The sequence below is a fragment of the Amblyomma maculatum genome, chromosome 10 (genome assembly GCF_055883805.1).
Source record: "Amblyomma maculatum isolate TAMU_Amacu chromosome 10, ASM5588380v1, whole genome shotgun sequence".
NCBI lineage: Eukaryota > Metazoa > Arthropoda > Arachnida > Ixodida > Ixodidae > Amblyomma > Amblyomma maculatum.
Window position 1 is genome coordinate 59,683,753 of NC_139353.1, and position 23,257 is coordinate 59,707,009.

At 45.2% G+C, this 23,257-nt stretch overlaps 1 protein-coding gene across 4 annotated transcripts in view; it reads left to right on the forward strand.

The window, feature by feature from the left end:
* The first annotated feature begins 843 nt into the window (after positions 1 to 843).
* LOC146176619 (protein max-like) overlaps positions 844 to 23,257 on the forward strand; it is a 28,935-nt gene continuing 6,521 nt past the window's right edge. The window contains exons 1-4 of one of the 4 annotated variants that reach the window (XM_084582885.1): positions 844 to 1,024; positions 7,388 to 7,690; positions 14,219 to 14,326; positions 17,342 to 17,465. In XM_084582885.1, the coding sequence (XP_084439011.1) occupies positions 986 to 1,024; positions 7,388 to 7,690; positions 14,219 to 14,326; positions 17,342 to 17,465 (574 nt within the window). In that variant the 5' untranslated portion in view covers positions 844 to 985. The remainder of the gene's footprint in view (positions 1,025 to 7,387; positions 7,691 to 14,218; positions 14,327 to 17,341; positions 17,466 to 23,257) is intronic. The other 3 variants (XM_084582886.1, XM_084582887.1, XM_084582888.1) reach the window with 3 other exon arrangements.

Below are 23,257 nucleotides of genomic sequence, written 5' to 3' on the forward strand. Positions count from 1 at the left end.
GATTTATATTACAGCGCACATCCACGCAAGCAATGCTCCGGATAATATACAAGCGTTGCAGAAAAAACAGAAATAAGTATTGTGAAGACGGGCTTGGTAGACCAGGTTTATTAGAAACCTGAAGCCCGGGTCGCACACCGAAGCGAATCGCATTGAGCGATGACGTTCGATGGATCTCCTCTTGAGGGAAGGATGAAGATGAAGCAGCACGTGCCCCCGCGTGAAAGATGAAGCGTCATACAGCGCTCACAGTATCTTTTTCGTCTAGCGTATAATGCACTCCTAAGACGTTTTCAAACCATCCGTTTTCATTTTTTTTTTTTGCGAGTGAATGAAATAAAAAAAAAAACTGAAAAACAGCTGTGTTCCAACGATAGTTTATCTTCTGTGTTGCGTGACACTTCCTGATACACTGAAGCTTTGTTCAGAAATAATGGTCCGCGGCCAATTTTTACGTGCCCTGCGCGTAAGTCGGTCGTGCTGGCAAACGCAGACGACGAAGCCTGTGCTCCCGGCGTCGTCTGCTATCCTAGCGCGGCAAAACTGCCGTAATCAATGCGGTGAAGCACCTCGTTCAGTTCGAAGGCTCCCTATGGTTGTGTGCAATGCAAAACGTGACCTCTCCGCACACGGCGGCATTGCAGGGGCCTCGGCCCCCTGCCAGGTCTTTCGAGGTCCCCTTCCCTCGCTCCCTTCGCTATTTCTTTTTTTCCCGCGCCATTCGGCGTTCTCCAGCTGCTCACCGGCACAGCCCGCCTGGCTGCTCTTATGTTTACAAGGCGGCCATGACGTCACGGCGCGCACGTGGGTAGGGAACCGCGTGGCCAGAGTGGCGCTAGCGTCGCCCATACCCGCTCTCGCTGCTGCAGCGTGGATCGGTGATAGGTGTCTTGTGACGTGCGTTGTAAAGACGTGAAGCCGTGAAGCTACTTACTGCGACTGCGGACGCTGTCTTCCCGCTGCCCGGCTCTCGTCAGCAGTAAGAATGAGCGACGAAGAACGCGACGTGGACGTCGAAAGCGACGTGAGTACTTCGCGGGGTGCGAAAATACCCACGCCTGTTTTATCTGTTTGTCGCGCGCAACGCACGCCCGATATCCCAGCATGGCCCGCAGCCGATCCACGCCGCTCGTCGCTACGTCGACGCTTGCATCGGCCTCTCCCGCCAGGCGACCTGTCTGCTCGCTTAGCTAGCTGACTTGTGCGTCTAATGGCCTTCCAAGACGGCCGATCTGCATGCGGTCGTGGGCGACTAGCGTTTCGCGCTACCGGAATTATCAGCACATTTTGTCCCGCATCTTTCGGGGCTTGTATTCGTAATGCCGCGGGATCATTCGTCAATTTTTTTTTCTTCAGGGAGCTAAGCCTAGCCGTATCATCGGCTCCCCGTCATCGTTCGTCGCGCGTCACATGTATGGTAGGCGCCCGGGAATGTCTGGTGCAATGCCCGCCAGCTCCGTGGCGTGCTGTAGGACGTGACCGCTATTCGTCCGCTCGCGTGTGTCGAAGGTGCGCGGACGCGGAGCCAGTTAGCCACGCTCGCTGCCCTGACACTCACGTGACTGAAAAAAAATCACGCCGCCGCAACCAGCCGTGGCCAGCGTGTTTTCGCTGCGCCCGTCAGCATCGCTATCGACTGACACGCGTGCGATTTGGCGGGTCCGTGCAGTTGTGCGTGTTTGTCTTATCTCGCCCGTCCTTCACGTAGTCTTCCACCTCTGTTAGAAATGTTTAATAACATCCGCCAACGCATCGTAGCGTGTAGTGGCTGTTTGAGATCCGGCAGTCGCTGACCTCCATAATACTAGCTTGCGTGGTTGTCAGCTGTGAGGTGGCCTTCTTTTTTTTTTTCTTCGCTGCAAGCAGCTTCCGAACCAGAATACGTTGGCAATCCCATTGGCCTTCAGTAACTTGCACGGATCTGCTCGTACTGCACAGGCGACGGAATTGTTTTGCGTGCGCTTGATTATAGGTAGAATCTGTATGATTGGTATCGTTTTCGTGCCACTGCCAGTTTTGTGAATGCTTTGTTGTTCGCTGTTCCCGCGCCTTACATGAATATATCGACCGATTGTGCGCTGTAAACGGCCCAGCGTACGTGCCCGAGGTGGTGTATGACGTTTCGTTCGTGGCACATGTGGCTCGCTCCCAAATGCTTTTTTTTTTTTTTTTGGCAATTACATATTCTTAAGTTAACATGTAATCTTCGTAACGAGTGATTGTTAGTCTCGTAGCATGCTTCGCCATGCGTTCGTTCAATCGGGGCACCAAGTATTAGCCAATTTCGCTATTCCCATCACGTGATATTCCACTAGGCGACTAGCCAGATCAGCGCTGAAAAATAATTGCAGGGCTGATTGCATGTGCAACTTTCTTTTGTCTGCTTAAAAGTTTGGTATATCTTACAGCTGTGCAAGCACTACGTGAAGTCAGTCGCTTTCCCGGATGGTGACCACGTAAGCGTTATGCTGCAAAAGACGGCCATTTAACATATATTTTTCGTGCGTACATCGAACGTATCTTTTTTTAATCGTGCACGCAGATTATCGCATAATGTTGCTATTCTTTTATTTAATGATGGCTGTCAAGCGTTTGACGTGTCACATAAGGCTACATATATTATCGCGGGAACTGAAAAAGCTTTCATTTAAGCTGTGGACAGCGTTTGGTGGGATAGCCTAAATGTAACATCTGTGTTTACAAGGCTTCATGTAACGAGGAGGGCGTTTCAACCTAGCTGTGGTACGATTGATACATTTCGCGACCGTCAAATTTGACCGAAGTCCGCCTGTGCGGTGACTGACGGGACGAGCTGTGTCGTTCTTGTATGCTATCGCAAATTTGTTTTAATAAATCTACATCTGTGAATTGACAACGCTGCTTTATTGCACCTTGTTGCTGCCTTCCGACGGTTCAGTGCGAAGCATGGCCGCTCGAGAGATCTAGAGGTCGTGGACGTTGACACAAGTCTTTCCAGGAACCATATGATACCTACGTGACCAGGGTTGCCAGGTGCTCACAGCATGACCCGCCGAATTTTTTGCGCGATGTAGCTCAAAAATAACCAAACGTCCACACATTAAAATGACCAAACCAGAAAACTTCATACAATAGGCCTTTTTTCAGGTAGCCCTATTGTGCGAAGCCTTCTCGGCCGCCATTTTCGCCGGGATGCCACGGGCTCTTCCTTGCACGTGCTTTTCCTGGAAACGACCTCCCTCGCTTCATAGACACCAAGAACTGCTGCACAATAATTGCCTGCAGTGCTAGCATCCTGTAGGCCTTAGGAGGGGAGGCAGTGTTTTGTCCCCACCTCTCCCAGCTTGTCTGTTTCCAGCTTCCTGTTGTCAATGCCATCGTTTAACAGGGGATGAAGGGGGGGGGGGGGGGAGGGAAACCATAAGCCTACCCATTACTAGGAAGGAATTTCTGCACAAATCGTCATTCAGAGAGGTTCTCAATTTAAGATGGTCCATTCTCCAGTCAACTTTAGAATATGAAAGTACTCACTAAATAAGCTTCTCAGAAAATACTAACTGCACTTATTCTCAGGCACAAGGGTGCTATCATCTCACCATTGTGACATGGGGCTTTGCAAACTTTTCATCTGCTCCTTTTGTGTTCAGAGCAGGGGTGGGACACTGGGAATGCCAAGGGGAAATGAGGGCAGCTATTGTGTGGTTCCAATAATGGCCTTCAGTTTATGTCTGGAATTCAGGTTTTTTTGTGCAGATTGTAGAGAATCCCTCTCTTGCCTAGAAAGAATACAGTGGTGGACTGGCACTTCTCCCCTTGGGTTAACATCTTTAACCATTGGTGCAGGATGAGAATGCAGTGTGTGAAGGAGGGTTTTGGTTGGAAAACATGTGCCTGTCAGCTTACCTGCAATTTTGAAAGCTGTTACTGGGTTCCTGTAAATGCTGTCAAGAGGTCAACTTAAGGGGTGGGTTGATTGAATACTGGGAGCCCTTAGAGAGCCCTACTGGAAAAAGGTCCATTACAGTACACAATTTATTCAACCATTTATTGACTGCCTTTGTTGAAAGGACCTCTCCCCATCTTGAAGTCAACTGGATACATTCCTGGGTTTACTTAGAACTTCCCTCTACTAGTTGCTTGGAATAATGCAAGAGTGGTATATTGGAAGGAGACTTTTCTGTTGGAAAATTTAACTAGCCTTGAGGAGAGGCTGAGTTCCAAATTTGTCCATTAAAAGTTGCTTGACCACTTTAACACCAGGAAGAAGGAAAGGGAAGGAAACAAGGTTTTGTCTGGACATACCTCAGCCCACCCTCCCCTTCGTTTAAAAAGTCCTAAAGTCACAATTATGCTAATCCTCTACAGTGAGGGAGTCCATTTCAAGCAAAAACGCAGGTTAGCCCAAAGATAGCCAACCAACAAGGTTTTCTGCCAACCACAACATAAAGTAGCCCAATTTGACTATTTATAGCACAACCTGGCAACCCTGTGGTCTTCAAGTCAGTCGGCTGTTTTCTCTATCCCTGCATCTTATCTATCACGTTTTAAAAGCGCACAGTACTTTTTCTTTCTCTATGGCTATGGCGAGCGCGCTCCACATTTGCGGTTTCTTTTTTTCTTTTCTTCTTCTTATTTTTTTTTTTAATCTAAGGCGGGCATCGCGGGCACCGGTCGATCACTACATGTCCGAGAACCCTACCGTGGATTGGTGTTTCGGCCACTAGGGCAAAGCTAGGCGGCGGCAATGGCGCAGCGCTCTAGTAGACGACGCTATTCTTCCTGTTGACTAGTATTGTACGGAGCTTTTTTTACATAGGGGAATATTGAACGGCGTTCGTGTTTCGTAGCTCTGGTTGTATCGCATGTGTTTACCAATGAAGAGAGAGTTCAGCGTCGCTGTGCTGCTGATCACCGAAGCACTCGCAGAGTTACTGAGTGATGTGCCTGCTCGGGTGGAGGTTCCCAAATCCGGAATAAAAAATGGATTGCATGCTTGAAATAAATGTTTTGCTTTCTAGTGCAGTTACTAGTGAATTTGTTCTTTTGCATGTTGTAGTATGCATGTTATCTCCTGCATGTCTTTTCACTCATTTTTTTTTTTTCTATCACTTTCATCACATTGTTCCATTCCTCATGTGGGTTTTCGGCAGTTATTGGTGTTTTGAAAAATGCCCTGTGGAAAATCACTTTGTGCGGACAACTTGTTTGTGGACTGGTGAATTGCAAAGTGTAGCTTTGGTGCATTTTTTTTTAAATTAAATTTATGGTCAGTATTTTTGTCAGGGTACAAAACACAATTTTTTAGGCTTTTTATGGGCTTCATGACATATGCAGTTTTCCCTAGAAACTGTAGCATACAGGGCCCACAGGACTGAGCACTGTTTTGGCAGTTTTATTTTTGCTAGTGTTTCAGGTAACCACTGATAAATGTTAACTGTTGCGTTATCATTGCTAACTTTACATTGTCTGCCTCTGCGAATATACCTGAGCTAGTATTGAGTTTATCTTTGTAAATCATTATGATTTAGTGCTGTTGTGGAATTTGTTGTTCTGATATACTATCAAGCTATATTTTCATAATTGTGGACTGTTGAAATTTTTTATTTCTCCGTGATATTGGTTTGTGTACTGCCCCTGTCAGCCGTGTGCAGTGTAAACATTTAGCATGAGAAGCGCATTTGAGAACTTGTCCTTTCTTGTTTATAATGCTAATGATTAACAGTAATTTGACTGATTAGATCTGATGTGTTAAATACACACACCTTACTACTTGCGAGCTTCCTCCTGTTAGCTTGATTTTGTGAAAAGCAGCAGCATATAAAACTTGCATGTGTCATACAAAGCTGCAGTAGTTGGGGAAGCTGGACATATTATACAGTTATGAGCAATATCAGCTAGAACAAAGTTTGAGCATTCATTTATTGATTACTCTATAATTTTGTTTGACAAATGCAGAATACTTAGTTTTTTAAAGAGATTTCTTACGGATGCATAATGTCTGTAGGTTGCCATCATATTAAATAGAGAAATATTGAGAATGTTCGCAATTCTGTGCAAAAAGTTTGTTCTTTCTCATATTGCTTATGACTGTACACCCCTGCGCAAAAGTGGAGAGGCCACATGAACTGCTGCAATTATTATTTTCACGTATAAAAAGATGCACCTGAATAATTTGCTTGGGCAAGATGGCAAGCATATTAGTAAGGCTACCCTGTGCATAACTTAGAAATAACCGCCTGACTGTCAGAAAAAATTGGTGTGCAGTTTTGTCAAAATGCATGGTCTCTCCACTTTTGCGCAAGGGTCTACAGTCTTTGCCAAAGTGTAGAGGTCTGCTTCTGAACCGCTTCGTATGGCTTGTAATGCGTTTCCAGTGTTCCGAATCTCTTGATGGTAAGATTTTTTTTGTCCTACGTCCCTCTCCAGTGGGAATGACCTCCACTAATACTAAATCAGCGTTACAACATAGCTCAGAAGCAGACCTCCTGGGCTCTACACTTTTGAAAAAGACTGTACATTGTGGGCACTATAAGGTAGGGGAGCACTGTTTTAACTATGTGGTAGCGAAAAATTGCTTCTCTGTGCGTATGCCACATTCGAAAGGGATACATCTCGTCTTAATGGTTCCTCCGTCTCATTGCAAAGTGGTTGTAAAAATTCTGCTTAGGTCCTAACATTTACAAATAATTTTGAAGAAGTGTTATTTGCAACCGGTGAGGGCAATGCCTCACCATGCATTATTGTGGTTGTAAAAATTCTGCTTAGGTCCTAACATTTACAAATAATTTTGAATAAGTGTTATTTGCAACCAGTGACAGCAGCGCCTCACCATTCATTATTGGCTGCTTTGCCTTGGTAACTGGGCGAGGCTTCTTTCATTGGATGTGCTGAAGGGATGGGGTGGGACAGGGATGGGGACATGACACAGCCGGGAGCAGTCCCAACCTGTTTTCTGTATTCTGTAAGTTGAAAAGGGGGGGAGCAGCAGCAGCAGAGGTGGAGTTTTTGATCACAGATATTGTCTGTGTTAAACATGTTTGTGGTACTATGACAAGTGATAGAATACCAATAATTTAGGCGCTATTATTTCAAACTTTAGGAAATATCCTTTCAGAGTCCTTTTAATAGAAGCAGTTATAGCTTTTGATCTGGTTGATTCGTGGCTCTCTTTAGATGTGGCCTTCTTCCGGAGTGAGAGGGTTCTCATAGTTTGTTTAAGCTGCGGCATGTTACTTTTTAACGTGGCCTATGAAAATTGCGATGTCCCAATAAGAGGAAACTTGCTAGAGCCTCTCGTCAGCGGGCCAAACTTTGGGATCATCAGCTGTGGTGGTAAGCGCACCTGTGGCAAAAAATGGATGCATAAACCTCACTGCACTGCGACATTCGCTGCTGCTTCTGCTTCAAGGCCTCTTCCCTACAGAGCGACGAGCCTTCCACCAGCCAGGGAAAGCGTGCTCCTCGCAAGCCTGTACGGGCCAATCTTCAGCAGCTGTCCCGCAAACCTCAAACTGCATCGCGTTCGTCAGCATCCCGCCGCAGACAAGGCCGTGCAGTTAAGCAGCCCAAGGAACGCTCCTTTGAAGAATTCCGGCGCGAAATCAAGGAGATCACCGCAACAATGGAAGAGATTGAATTGCAGCACAATGCGCTCCGCGTGGCCATTGCGGATGGAGCCGACTTCCAGTCATCGTTAGACGGAGACGAAGGGGTAGGAAAAGGGTGATGGAGAGGAAACTCCGTGTTTGCTGTGTGCTCTTCTGTCTCAATTGGGGTTTCTTGCGTGACCCATTCGTCTCGTGCAGCACTGCGGTGGAGTGCTGCCACCCTCGCGTGCCTTCTGCTTTTTTCATGCTCTCTAGGGTCCAAGCTGAATCTCTACAGCATGCATAGACTTCAGACTTGCCCCTTCCTATCATTTCTTTTGCCAGTGCTTTTGTAACTGAGGCACTTCAGCCTTGCTTGAAACTCTGTTTCTTCCTTTTCATGACTGTTTATGGCCTCTGATCACACCTCTAAGTAGTGTGATTCAGCCTTCCTTTGTTCTCTGACTTGATTTGTAAGCCTTGCTGTGCTTAAGATTTCCCTTCTTAAGCTCTCCATTTCCGAAGTGCTTATTTATGCCTCTGTGGATCATTTCATGATTCATGCATTTTCTTTTTTTGTATCCTCTGTCTTAGTGTCCCAAGTATTTGCTAATTCTGCTTGCCATTAAGCACCTGTTGGTCTGAGTCATGTGATTATACATAAAACACCTCAGTAATCTAAAAGTAATGCCATCTTGTGAAGATTTCTACCTGCCTCCTTGCAGTGCAGAGGACGGTTTAACTGCATAGAATCAGCCAGGTTGACTTAAGGGGTTGAAATGATTTATATAAAAAAAAATAAAAGAATCTGTGGTTTATCTCTGGTTAAACCTGGATGGAAGCGGAAAAGTCTTTTGCCTGCTACATTATTTCCCTATCATGCCGAATCAGTGTAGGGCGCCATATTATTGGGGACACTTAAGCTCAGCCTTTAAGTGTATAACGCGAGAGCGTAAGCTACCAGCCCACATATAAAGTCCCACTTTAACCAAGCCGTATGGACATGCCTGCGTGTCCTAGGGGTAACGTGAATGCAAAGAGTTCTGGCAGGCTGATTTTGATATCACCCTCCCATATGAAAGGAGCGACACGAGTTGGCAGCTCCTGCCCGTGGCATAGAGGTACTGTGAATTCAAATGTCATGGCAGGTTGATTCTAATGTCACACTCCCACATAAAAGGAGAGGCCAGAGTTGGGCACTCTTTCAGGCACCCACAGACACTTACGCTGCAGGCTCGAGTTGGTGCCCGTAATGAAGTTTCTGCTTCAAATTTGAAACAATAGAATAGCATCAAACATCGTAAGCCGAGGAAGCCGCTTGCCAAGTGTGAGAGTGGGGTTCCTCGCGTTTGCCTCCACCGAAAAAAAACCTCAATCAAAACGCAGTCACCACGGCTGGTGTCATCTTGCAGGCATGCCTGGCAGACTATTGCTGCCCTGTTTCTGAAGCTTGCAAAAACAGTGCCTTCCAGTGTGTGATGTGCTGTGACGTGAGGCAGACAATGGAGGGGAGCTTAGGTAGAAGAGCAGTTCAATCTGGCGGTCTAGGTCACACTTTTGCAGCCTAGTTAAGGGGTTGAAGGCCATTTTGGCCTGTGGCCAATGAGCGACTGTCACACGGAGTCTGAGGTTGTCAATGAGCCAATGCAGACATTATACATGGCACTGCACATTGTCTGGCAGCTAATAACGGAAGCAAATAATTCAAGTGCAAAACTTTATCAACATTCAGTGTTGATTTCTCGGCAGCCAATCCTAAAGAAATGTGAACAGATTGCAAGAAAAATATGTGCTGAAAAGCTTGAGCAAACCCTTGTGCTTACTCCAGACATGGCCGGTCTCAAAGAAAGCGTGCCCTTCTCCCTTTAAGACCAGCCCTGACACCGTGGGATAAGGGTGAGGAGAAGGGGCTACTCTTAGTTCACCGAGGGACTTTAGTTATAAAATGTTGTAGTATGGCGGGATCTGAGCCTTACTGTTAAGAACATTTTACAGTTATAGCCTCGTCTTCCAACTACCACTGAAAATGTGCCACACACAAGGTTGATCGGCACTTCCAACTCTGAGACTGCTCTGCAAGCAACAGTTCACCATTTCTTAAAGGGTCTGGTGTAGCTAGCACCCACTCTTGCCCTTTTACTGCTTTTAGAGATCCAGCTGTGAAGGGAAGGCTGGGAAGCCGGTGGTTGTGTTCTTTAAAGGTTGTACAGGGGCTGTTCGGTGCGACGGTGCATTTTAGAAATTCGAGCACAGCTTAGAAATTCAACGGAAGGACATGAAGGGGAGATAAGCCATAAGAACCACCTTTGTCAAGGTCGCCAAGCTGCAATGTTTTCTTCTCGCGCATATAGTGGGCCGCTCACATTGTGCAATGTGAGATCTCTTGACCTCATCAGTGGGGTTGTTACGCTTGTTAGGGCAGCTGCAAGGGCTCCTCTCTCTAAGGAAAAAACAGACCTTGCAGCCTGTCTACTTTTGACTAAGACTGTATATGCATTTTTGTGTGTGCTTTCTTCTTTTCATTATGTTCTGTGAAAGAAAGGTAGGAACTTTTTACCAGACATTGTCAGTTTTATCGGTGTTTTATTTCACGCTGACTGAGCTTCATCGACTTGCTACGATGTCGTGCCATTGCTGTGTGTGAACCAGTGGTACAGTTAAGTCCTCGCTGACATAAAACTGTCAACAACAGGAGAATGTGAAGCAACATAATTTCCTATGGATGGCTTGCATGTGACATGCGGTCGCCATGATGTTGGACCATGCATAGGTCCCACAACACTTTCATGGAGCAGGCAGCGACAAGCGGATTAGCTGAACAGGCTTCCATCATAGTCTTGCTCCACCAGCATGGTGTCCTCTGTGACAATATTACCACTTGTCATGTGTAGACATATAGCCAGTGGCAATGAAGCAATGTCTACATTCTTCCAGCTTTAATTTTGTGAGGTTTAACTGTGCTGTACACTTGTATGTTGCGTCGGGAAGTTGCCACCTGATGCTGTATCTACCAAAGTTTTCTTTCTTTCTTTTTTTTTTTTTTTTAATTTCCGGTGTGCTGTGTACCGTTCGATTTCTTGCTGCTGGCCGGCAGCACTGCACGCTGTACAAAAATGGTTCCTCTAGAATTGTACCTCTAATTTGTCACCTTAAATCATCCTCACCATCATCGTCATCTCATCGCGGTCATGCATGTACTTTTATCACTGCATGCAAAGCTGGCTGGCCCAAGCTGCTTTCCTTCCCCCCCCCCCCTTTTTTTTTATTGAGGAAGGGCGGCTGGTGAAGCAAAGTACAAAGACTGCTTTCATTTGTATGCAATGATAATGAATTTTGCATTTTGTTGTTACATGTCTGTGTTTATTAATTTGTGGTGCTGGATATAGTGATGCTTTGCTGGTGCGGTATGCGGAAAGAAACAAATTTGGTGCAATTAACATGATCACATGGTTTAATACAATAGTAGCACTTAGATTTAGTTTGAAATGTTGCCCTGTCTAGCTTTGTGTACCCATGGGGAGCTTGCATGAAGCGATGCATGCTGGGTAGTCCGCCGTGATGTTGTCATTGGCAGCAGACGATGCAGCACGGCACTGTCAGTCTCGTCTACATGGTCGCGTAGTGCGTGCAGACGATGCTAGCGCGATCGAATAGGCTGACTGCGAGTTCTCCACGATTTCAAAAATATGTTTGCACGAGGGCGAGAAGGCAAATGATTCCTCTAGCGACGCCAACGCGAATGGGTTGCACGGGCTCACACGCGAGGTCGACGCCAATCCAGGCAAGTATCAAACTACTCGCCAGAGCTGAAATCATGAATGTCGGTGAAGTCAACAGGCGGCCAGATCCAGACTCATAGTGCAGTCAGTCGTTCGCGCTTGAAGGAGCGTAGCTTGAGCAGGTTCGCGTTGCACTTCATGCTTTGCATTGCTCCACAGCGCCCCCGATTTTTCGGGCACAGCGTCGACGCGCACATTTCTCAGGAATCTGCCGACAATTGCATGCACGTAAGAGGAGCGCACGAAAAGTAGTTTGTTTGCTCGGTAGACAGTTGAAAATGACAAGGCACCTCTCAATTCAGTCTGGCTGCACTGCCCGCCGTCTGCTGCCAGCGACATCATGGCAGATTACCCAGCATGCATCGCTTCATGCAAGCTCCCTATATAAAGCAGTTGTGTAAATTTGAGGCTTACTTGGTAAAATGCCATTTTATCTTTTATTTTGTGTTAATTAGAATAATAGGTTCAGAAGAAAGGAAAGGCGCAGTATCCGTTACACTTGTTCCGTGGAAACCTGAACCACTCTGTAAGAGAAGGGAGGAAGGTGGGAGTGAAAGTGTAAAGAGAGAAAGAGGACCTGTAGTGGAGGGCTACGGAGTAATTTCGACCACCTGGGGATCTTTAACGTGCGCTGACATCGCACAGCACATGGACGCCTATCCGTTTTGCCTCCATCGAAACGCAGCTGCCAGCATTCGGGATCGAACCCGGGTACTCTGACACAGTAGTCTGGTATCTTAGCCACTGCACCACCGCAGCGGGGCAAAATCTTTTTTGAAAGTAATCTAGTGGCATGTTGAGGTTAGTTGAGTCCCTTTGTAGAGAAACTGAGGGGAAATTGAAGCTGTTCTGCATCTGCAGATAATTACCTTCTAATTACCATGAGGCTTCTTCCCAATTTATATAAGCTAGGAAAGGTAAAAAAAAAAAAGATTAAATGCAAATGCTGCTCCCACCGGCTGTTATCACAAACGAAGTGTGGATATGTCAAAGAGTGTGTGAACCTCTAGGCTAGGCTACTCTGATGCTCACTTCCAGATGGAGATGAATGATGCGTTTTTGGCCTTGATGTCACCAGTTTCTGGCAGAAACTGATCAAATTTATAATGTGACAGTATGAATTGTCCCGCTACTAAAAAAATCTGGTCGTAGCGCTGGCGGGTGCTAGCTGGCAGCTGGCATGGCCGATCACTGATCTTAATAGTTTGTGCAAGGAGACCGCAGGATATCTTAATCTAATTTCCTCCGTGATAAATTCAGCTTGATTACCTAACAGGAGCCATAAAATTAATTTCCGATGGAGACATCTGTAGTGTGCGTTTTAGACTGGAATCCGTTGTAAAGAGCTCTTAAGTCTAGCCTTCACAGTGCTGCATGGTATTAACGATTAGTGCCGTTCAGTTTCCTCATCCACAAGCATCTTTCGTTTGCAGGAAAGAACAGGATTGATTGGCTATCCTGGCATCATTTTCAACACTGGTGCTTCAGCCATGTAAATGGTGCCATTCCTTGCTCGGGTACATTCAATAATCACAGAAGCTAATATCATCGGTGGCACTCCTCAGCAGTCTTTATTTTCATTATGCTAGTCACTCAGAGTCATGCCCTTGTATTATTGGCAAGTGCTCGAAGGATCAGTTACGTGGTTTAACAAACATGGCGTAGCTATTTGAGGCGGTTATAGCTGCCTGTAGTAGTTGAAAAAGTGAGTGACTGTCACAAGTCCTAGCACAAGGTGTGTGTTGAGCAGGGTTTTGCATATTGCAGGAAGCTAACTTTTGTTCAGTTTCTATCAAACTAATCTGTTTGGTAGGCATTTCTTGGCACCCCTCAGAAACTTGTCACCTCTATGTGACATTCATTCTTCAGGCGTGGCTGCTTTACCTTCCTGGTTCATTTTGGTAAAAAAGCATAGAACAAGTAGAGTCAGACATAAATGCTGAATAGAAAGAAGAAAACAGAACCTAAACACATAAGCAGACGTCGAGGGAAAAAAAAAAATCAGCTGAGTGCATTGAGATATTTGTCCATGTAGAACAATTCATGGTTGGCACTTGTTGATTCTTGTAGATGTATTAGTTCTATGTTACCGTATTGAAGGGTTCATAAGGACAAACTGAAATTTGCCTGTATTGATAGCATAAGAGGCCACTCACTGAAAAGAGATTTTGTAAACTATGACAGCAAAAAAAATGAAATACTCATAACCATCAATGGCCAATTATGCACATAAAAACTGCCACCGTCTGCATCAGTTTTCCACGCCACCCATTATTCACTTAAAAATGGCAACCAGCATTCTTTGTTGTATAAGCTACTGAATCAAATGGACTGGTCGAAAGATACTTACAAATGTTATTGCCTTTGTCTTTTTGCTCTGTCAGCATAGTGAAAAAAAGTCGGATCATAATTTTTACTCAATTATGAGATAGCGTTAGCTTTGTGTGCTTCCTTCATTTCTAGGTTTCTGCTACCTTATTTTCTTCTTGTTCCTTTTTTTTTTTTTTTTTTTTTGAAAATGCAGTATTGATATTGCTCATCCAATGGCACAGTGGCCAGTATGATTCGTTTTCAGAGAACTGGACAGGCTGCCCAGTTCATATTGGCTGAAGTCTACGAACAAGTGCACTCCAAGTGCAAACTTCTCTAGTGATTTAGCGATGAAAATATGAGGCTGTTTCCTCTGCCAGCCATGTGTCACTCTGTTGTTTTTTTCATTTGATGCTGTCGTTTCATTTCCCTGTTTTTGTCACATTGGCGGGCCTCCTAGCACGTGTTTACCAGGCCTTCCTTTGCACGTGGGATGCACGTGGTGGCGGTTGCGGCGTTCAGCACTGGCTGCACTGACGCATCTGTGACTCCTCCTCCGTGCAGGCCGACAAGAGGGCTCACCACAATGCTCTGGAGCGGAGGCGAAGGGACCACATTAAGTTCAGCTTCACCAGTCTACGTGACGCCGTGCCGTCTCTACAAGGCGAGAAGGCAAGTTGAGGGCATGTGTAGAGGATGCAGGCGGGGCGGGTACTAGAATGGTGGAAGTGATTGCTCGTTCGTGACTGCGTGTAATACTGTCACAAATTATAGGAGGCAATATAAGTGACGGAGGAATTTGCATTCTGGAATGCAAGCATCGCGCTGCACTTTATTTCTATTGAGTTATTGGGAAAATGAGCATCTGAGTTTGTTTACATTATTACCATGCAACAGCGGGAGGAAAATGGCACATATAGTTTGACATGGTAATGCCAAATACTGTAGTCGTGTAATGTTTAGTCTGGCATTATCCAACAAGGCCGCACTCTTCCTAGCAACACTAGTGACATTTTTGTGTTGTGCTGTAATACTGTAGCTGTGCATTACCAGCCAACCCTAACCCTAGTGGATTCATTTGACAGCGGAAAGAATGTGACGGGTATATTGGAGTAGTCTTTCTGCCTGCCACATGCCGTTAATGTGAGAATGTCTGGTATATTGGAGTAGTCTTTCTGCCTGCCACATGTTGTTAGTGTGAGAATGTCCTTAAAGGGCCCCTCAGACGGTACTTGTGGTAATATTCTAAACCATAGAGGCGATTTTTGTTAGCAGTATTTGAGCCAAAATTTATTGCAGTTTTGCGTGGAGCCTATAGTTTAGAAATGTTCAAAAAGTGCTCCTGTCAACTGCTTGCAACCAATTAGGCAGCACATCCACTCTTGCAAGCCTCCCTGATGACGCCATCGGGACTTGCTGGATGTGCCCGTTCATTGGGTGCTCCTAAGTGACACAAGCGGGACGGGGCGTGGTAGGGCGCTATCGCGGCTTGTTCTTTTCATTTTTTCTCGCACACTAGCATGTGCTAGTTGAGGATGGTGAGGAGTGTCATATTCAATCGCTGATATGGTCGGTGCTAATGAAGTTAGCTTAAAAGTTTTAAGGCTAGTCCACTAGGCCATGCTGGGCCCGTGATAAACCAACCTTAATTCTCCTTGCCTAGCATGATGATAATGGTAGCGATGACGGCGATGATGCAGTCATTGTGACAGTGGTAATGATAATAGCGGTGGCAATGATGGTACAATTAGTTGCTAATGATAATAGCAGTGATGTTGATGAAAGTGAAGACACAGTTAATGAAAACAGTTCGTAAAATGGCTTCTGCCATTTCCGCTCCTAGACAGACTCAAGTGCAGTCCTGTAATTTTTTGTGTTGCGGAGCGGAATGATTGGATACCTACTTCTTGCGCACATTTTCTGGTGTTATAGCTTTTCATGGTCCTTTTAAGCTGCTTGAAGCATGGATTTGGGCAAGAGCACTAACCCTCACCGAATACGCCCGTTCCCCAATTGGGCCACGGACCATCATCCTGTTGCAATAGAGATTTGTTCATTTGAAGTTGGTACATGTTAGGCTTTGCAGAGGTGTGGTTGTTTGTACTTTTGGTGCTATTAACGAGTGCAACGAAGCAAATTGTAGTTATGGAGATACGATAGGAAGATGTGGCATATAGACTATTTAAATTGCCGAAACTGTGTTGTTGTTTGAAGAGAGATGATCCCTGCAAAAGTTTTTGGCATATGTTCTAATTGAGCCAAGTTGTGGCAAAAATAGACACTCTTGCGTCAACCACACTTCTAGGCAAAAACGTTGAAGGCCCTGTAAAATTGGACAATGCTGCCATTGTCACCATTGAGCAAAAAATCACTAACAAATCTCTGGGAGGTTATAATTAGCGAGTGACCTGGCCGTGAACTGATAGGTTGGCACATTGCGGCGCGACATTGTGGGACCATGTGACACCATTTAGCCCCTGTCAGATAGGAATAGAGCCCACAGTAATGCTGGTTTTCGAGTCAGACACACTCTGGTAGGCCACACTGGCACGTTCGTGGAGCTTGGTTAAAGTGGGGCTTCACATTTATGCTGGGTAGTCTTTCACAGGAGCCCTCAATGCTGCTGCCTCATACCGTTTAAGGTGGAGCTTTGAATGTCTGCCATAATTTTTGTGTCAAAGTGCTGATGACATGCAAGTAATTTGGGGTAAATACAGTAGAACACCGCTATAGTAAATTCGGATCAAGTAAAAACTGCTTAATAAAGTGAAACTGAAGTCTCGGTTAATCTTCCAGAGACGACTGTACATTTTCCCCCCTTTATAGTAGAAACATTTGTGATAAAAATCGGTTATAGTAAAGTGCGTCTGGCTGCGACGATGCCTTCACACGAAATGACACCGCGCTAACTAAAATCTCGAAGCAATTGTTTTTGAAAAAAAGAAAACTTTTTTAAATGGCTTTACCACTAGTTTAGTAGCACTCAGGAGAAGCCAACTTTACGCAAAGCCTTGGAACCATGAGGGTAAGCATGCAGCGTATAGGAAAAAAAGAAAAGTAAAGCTGTCTACAAGCATGGAAAGAAGGCAACGCGATCCGTTTAGAAAGTAAAGGAGAGTAAAAGTTCAGCGAGAAATAGGGAAGGGGAAGGAGCGACCGAACATTCACAGCACTGTGCAGCACAGCAGCAGTGGCAAGAACTGGAGGCACGGCATGTGCGGTTTTGCAGCACTTGACTGCCGCACGCATTTCTCATCTACTGCCTTCTTACTGATGGAAACAGCAGATGATGATGCCGTATTCATGCAACGGCTTGGTTTTCACATGAAATGCTTAAGAAGAACCCTCTTGCTTAAGAAGTACTTCTACCAGATATAAACAAAATATCTTTAACTGAAAAAATCGGACGAACAGATAAGAGAGAAATGGCAGGTATTTTGGAGTTTTTTTTTTTTTTTTCTTTAAGCAACAAGGCTTTTTCAGTAAGTAGCCATTTAGTTACCAAATGGCAACTTCAGGGCCATTTTACCACCAACCACTGATATAGTAAAGAACCTGGTATAGTAAAGATTTTTGCCAGTCCCAGTGACTTTGCTATAAACGGGTTCTACTGTATTTAGCACTCGTGTGCATGTATGTGTTGCCCTTGCATGATTAGTTGTCCCCTTCTTTCTCCCGTTCGCTCAGGCATCGCGGGCTCAGATCCTGAAGAAGGCTGCAGACTACATCTCGTCCATGAGGCGTAAGAACACTGCACACCTGCAGGACATTGAGGACCTGAAGCGGCAGAACAAGCTCCTCGAGGAACAAAGTATGCTTCACCCACGTCCCCTCTCCTCTCTTGCATGTCTGCCCCCTTTTTCACGCAGCAGCATCATGTCTGACAGAATGCTTAGATTGCACTCGTCGACTGTGTCTGTTTGCCTATCCATAGGTGGGAAACTGTTGTCTGCACATCCCAAGTGGGAGTCTAAAAGCACATTACTACCAGTGAGTCACAATAGTCGTATAGCCAGCTGAAAACAGAAGGGCCTTTTCCACCCAGTGTACCTTTTAATGACGCCGGAATTACCTCACCAACTTGGGATGTTTTGGCCTATTGGGTGTCGCCAAAGCGACCCTAGCACTGGTGTCGACGACTTGCAACTGCCTAGTTGGGTAGGAAGGTGCTTAGGACAGCTTTTGGACCTGTAAATGATGCTTAATGGCATTAAATGTCCTGTATCACTGCTACGCCAAACAAAAATGGTCAGTCTAAGCACGGTACTCATTAAGTACAGGTGGCATCACAAGTGAATGAATTTGTATGAATCCAAAGTGTTATCTTAATTACTTGATGCGGTATGGATACAACAGTTGCATCTTACTGGTACACACCTGTGGGGCTGAAACATGAAGGCTAACGAAAAGAGTTCTACTTAGTTTAAGGGGGGACGCGACCTTTGAAAACCGAAAAATCGCGAAAAAGTCGATTTTTGGAAGATTATATATTCCGGTAGTATGTCTTATAAACTACCATTTCTGTAATTATCAATGCCCAACTCGCCGTAGAAATGCTCGAAATTAATTATTTAACAAGCGGCGGCAGCCGCGGAGCAGCGAGCAAGCGCCGAAAATTCCCAAACTTCGCGCGCGCACCATTCCTCTCCCGCCCAACTGAGCGCCGCCATCTTGGTCTTGTTTTGTTTGTGAATTCTTGCGCTTTTTTCTGCCACCCTCGGCGGCGGCGGCGCGGTCGAGGCGTGGCTTGCTACCGATTGAGAGCCTCGTGGCGGCTTTCAAGTTTCCCGCGCTCGAATTCAAGGCTGCGATTGGGCAAAGCGCGCGCTCCGCGAGAACGCGGGGGATCGGGCGACTACTATTGGCTGCTGCGGCCGCTGACGCGTCGGTCTCCGCCTCACCGCGTCGTCTGCTACGGCTCTTTGCTGTCGTTGTTGGCTGCCTCGAGGTGCGACACGTATTCAGTGCAGACTTTGCTAACTTTTTTTTTTTTTTTTTTCGTTTCGGCGTTTATGCCGCGGAAGATAACCCGGGAAGTCGCTTGTCGCGTTTGGGCCGCTTCTTGTTCCTCCGGCGAGATGCCGCGATAGATAAACCGGGAAACCGCTTGCTGCGTCTGCGCCGCCTACCAAGCTAGGGCGAAATGCCGCGGGGGAATCGGGAATGCCGATTGTCGCGGCTTGCAGGGCTCAGGATCGACGGATCTCAGCATGTGGAAAGTGGTCCGCGGCACCAAGGCGTTCGCTGTAGCTGATCGGCTAGTCGCACAGATGTTCGCTGTAGCCAAGATCGACGGAGCGCCATAGCCCTAATGTATATTTTGACGGCCGCACCGGACTTGTTCGTGATAATTGCGAGTGTTCGTCTTAAGTGGGGCCTTTATAAGTGGGCTCGACTGTACCTGAATAAATTTTTGAGGGCAAGGCAAGCCCATGTATTCAAAATATTATGTCTGGAATTTGTCATAATTAATTTGGTTAATCAACATAGGTCTAATTGATAACAAAAAATCCAATTCTATGCTATTTTTCAGCAAGAAAATTTTGAAAAAGGGCTTTGTCTTGCCCTGAGGAACCTATCTAGGAATCAGCATGACAAATTGCACAATGCCAGTGCCTTTCACAATTTCTCCAGGCTTGATATAAAGGACCTATTCGAACCAGTTTGATATGCTTCTGTAACTTGAGAATTAGCGTGCACAATACTATGAAACTTGGTGATTTTTCATTTGTTAATGTCATGAGCCTGTCTTTAAAATTTCATCATGATAACTTGAGAAACAAAAAAGTTATTGTTCTCTCAACCTTTGAGAGCCGTTTTCTCAGAATCAACTTTTTTCACGGTGTGGCTGCTAGGGAAAGTCATAGCTCAAGAACCGCTTATTGGATTTTCATGAGGTTTTTTTTGTTATATACCTAAGTAAAATTCTGAGGGCAAGACAATTCTTTTTCAAAATATTTCATGTGTAATTAGGGGCAGTCAATTAAAATATCGTTAAGTCAGGTGTAAATTTGAACACTAAATTTGGGGCTGTACTAAAATTTTTCGGAGAGGAAATTTGGAAAAAGGGAATTGTCTTGCCCTGGGGAAACTATCCAGGAATGACCATAACAAATTTCACACTGCTAGCACATTTTGCAAATTCTCCAGGCCCGCCCCTAGGGACCTATGTAAACTATCTTGATATACTCCTCTAACTTGAGAACCGATGAGCCCAGCTCCATGAAACTTGGTAGTTCTTCAAATGTATGTACTATGAGCATACCCTGAAAATTTCATTCGAATACCTCAAGAAATAAAAAAGTTGGTGTTCAAGGGTAGCCTCCCCCCTTAAAGGCTACGTAGAGGGCTATGGAACGGAAAATGGTAGGTAAGAGATGGGGAACGTGCAGAGTGGGCCAGAGAAATAACCAGAGTTCTGGCGTTCTAGTTGAAATCAAGAAATGGGCAAGGCATGTGTGCGAAGAAAAGATAACTGATGGTCTCTCTCTCTTTTTTTTTTTATTTATACTGTAAGCCTTTTGACAGGCTCATACAGGAGTGGGTAAAAAAGTCACAATTTTACTGACAGTTTACAGTACATCCTAGAAGACAAAAAAAAAAAAAAAAAAAAAAAAAAACAATGGAATAACAAGGAACATAGAACAACAAGGAACATTAAGTATTTCGCTTAATACCGACAATGTATGTGCATGAAACACACTCAAAGCACTCCATGATTTGCTAGGGCCATCCGCATAAATGCTTGCTAGAAAAACGTGAATTAAGATAGCACCCAGTTTCGTTCTGGTGTCTTAAAACTGCACCACATTTGAAACCGCTTTTGGCATAGTACTCTTGCATTCTGCTTTAGGATGTGCCTGCATTTTCAGCTTGAGAGAGGCACAGGAGACCCTTACATGGCGGTAGCGGTTACAGGACATTTGAAGCAGACATATAGTACCAGTAATTTCATTATAGATAAGTTATTAGAGGGTTCAGATAGTATAGGGAATCATGCGCACACGTATGCACACTCATGCATGCTCACACCAGATTAACAACATTAGTGACATGTCAGAACACATTTCAGCACCATAGCAAAACTTATAAAATCAGTTTTGAGAAATGAAGCACAGAATACAAAAACTTGACATAAGCAGAATTAAAGCAGACCTCACTCCTCTGTGATTTAACTTCTTGTGTATGTGAATTTGAATGCATGATAGGGGGTTATGTGATAAAGTTTTGGTATTTATAAAATGTTAGAAAACGTGGGACCTCCTAACCATCAAGGTTTCTTCTGTATAAACTAGTGTTTCGGCATTGTAGAGATGCTAGTTAACTGCAGCAAGGGAGCAAAAGTAATATTTTCAAAATAAGCAGAATTCATGAATATGCCCAACGTGAACATTTCAAAGCATATCTTACGAGCTGCCAGGGTAGCTGACATGTCACAAGAGTAAGTATGGGAGAAGCGGGCTGTGGGCATTTTGTAGACCTTGCACGATGCCTTCATTATCGACCTAGTTTGCAGTGGGCGGGCTTACTTATCATGCGACAGCAGAAGTCCACGAAGCAATGTAGGCAGGCTTTATTGAAGCAGCCAGCATTGTTGGCAACCATTCATTGGCATGCCTGCCCTTTTGCACTGTGACACAGCAGTACCTGTGCGGACAGCGGGTCTGGTATAGTTTTATTTAGTATTCTCTCAAAACCCTAGAGACTGGCAACTCTTGTGAATCGTGAATTACAAACTTGGGCGGCCTTGAGGTTACAAAATGTGGAGTTGGGGAACCGAGACAGTGTTATCCGCTCAAAAAAGATTTGATCGCTCCAGCTACAAATGCAGGCGTGGCGGTTTTAGCGAGCATAGTGGATTGCCTGACTTGACCAAACTCTGCTTCTATTGGGTGATTCTGCTGTCTACCATCCCTGTTTAACAGTGCTGCCGTAAGATCAGTACAGCTTTTTGCACGACTCTGCAACATGCTCCATAGAACCGGTGTATGTGAGCGTCTGTAATTTTGGATGCATCGCAAGTAATTGCACATTTGGAACCTCATTCGCATCCCCTGCTGTCACTAGCAAGCCTCCGTGAAGTATAATTGGGAGTCATTAATTCAGACTTCAAAGGGGCCAAACGTGTTCAAATAACTCGAAATTCAAGCTAGAAAGGAGCTTATTAGGAGTGGGGCTTAGCATCTTCCATGAGTTCGTTCAGCACTTACACACAGTTGCAAACTTGTGCCATTTTGGATGTTGTCCACTGCCAAGATTTGCACCACTCAAAGTTGCTAGAATTTACCTGTGTCAAATCTTCCCTATTGCAGAATATTCTTGTTAGCTCTGCCTTTAAGGGACCAGGAAAAATGTTGTAATTATCAGATGACAGCTGCCCAAATTCGTTTGCATCATTGTAATTTTATCTAATCATTGCTTGGAACATTGTTTATAGATTTGAAATGAAATTTGTGCAAGAATTTTTTTTTTCTTCAATTTGGTCGAGTACATAGTATGTGTGCACTGTTGGGAATATAGAAGAAAAGATCCAGTTGTGAATGCCTCCGCACCCCGTTTTGCCTTGATACACGCAGTGGCAGTTATTCCTCTTCACAGTTGGCACCACCACGTTTTGAGGATGCTTCACTGCATAGTCTTTGAGGACAATACGGTGAAGCATCTTCAAAATGCTGTGGCATAACGGGCTTTCAAAAAAATTATGGACACTTAAACTCGCACCTTTAAGTGTATGACGGGAGAGCATAGGCTGCCACCAGACATGCAAAAGCCCTGCTTTAGCCGTGCCATATGAGCATGCCTGCGTCGCCTAGGGATGTCTCCTCAGTATGCAAGCGTCCTGGCAGGCTCATTCTGATATATGACCGTCTCATATGATACGAGAGGCCAGAGTTGGCAGCTCCTACAGAATGTTGCCAACGGCTCCATCAGACAAGCTACATCCAGTCAGTGCGTGGCCATGTCAGCTGTCAGCTACGACTTGCCAGCACCATGCATATGATGTTTTCCTCACAATGTCGACGCCGGATTTCCTGGTCAACAGGCCCTTTAACGCTTTCCCTTTAATGAATTGATCAGTATGTGTAAATAAATAAATAATGTCCTTTAAATAGTTCAACCGTGAAGGTATACGTTTCAAACAAAGCACTGCAGTTTGAAGTGTAGCTTAGATGGGTATTTTTAAACTGCACAGGGCATTCCTATCACTGCTGATATCAACAAAGCCTGCATGGGTACACTTCTGTGGAGGGCTGCTGCAAATTCGTGATGAGCCACCATTCATCGTCATGTTGTTAGAAGAGTTGGCTGTGTCACCTTTTGGTCATCCGTGCACCAGTAGCACACCTTTTATCGCCACATGTCATTTTGACAGGGGCGCCATCCACGTAGGAACACAATTACGTAGTGCGCCTCGTACCAATTGGCCTGTGTAGCCCGTAGCTTCCACAGTACTGCTCACAGCTTGTAAATGGCATATGGGCTAACTGTTACAGCACATTACTACTCACTACTATTGTATTTGTACCCCACCACGGTGGTGCAGTGGTTAGGGTGCTCGACTGCTGTGCCCAAGGATGCAGGATCTAGTCCCAGTTGTGATGG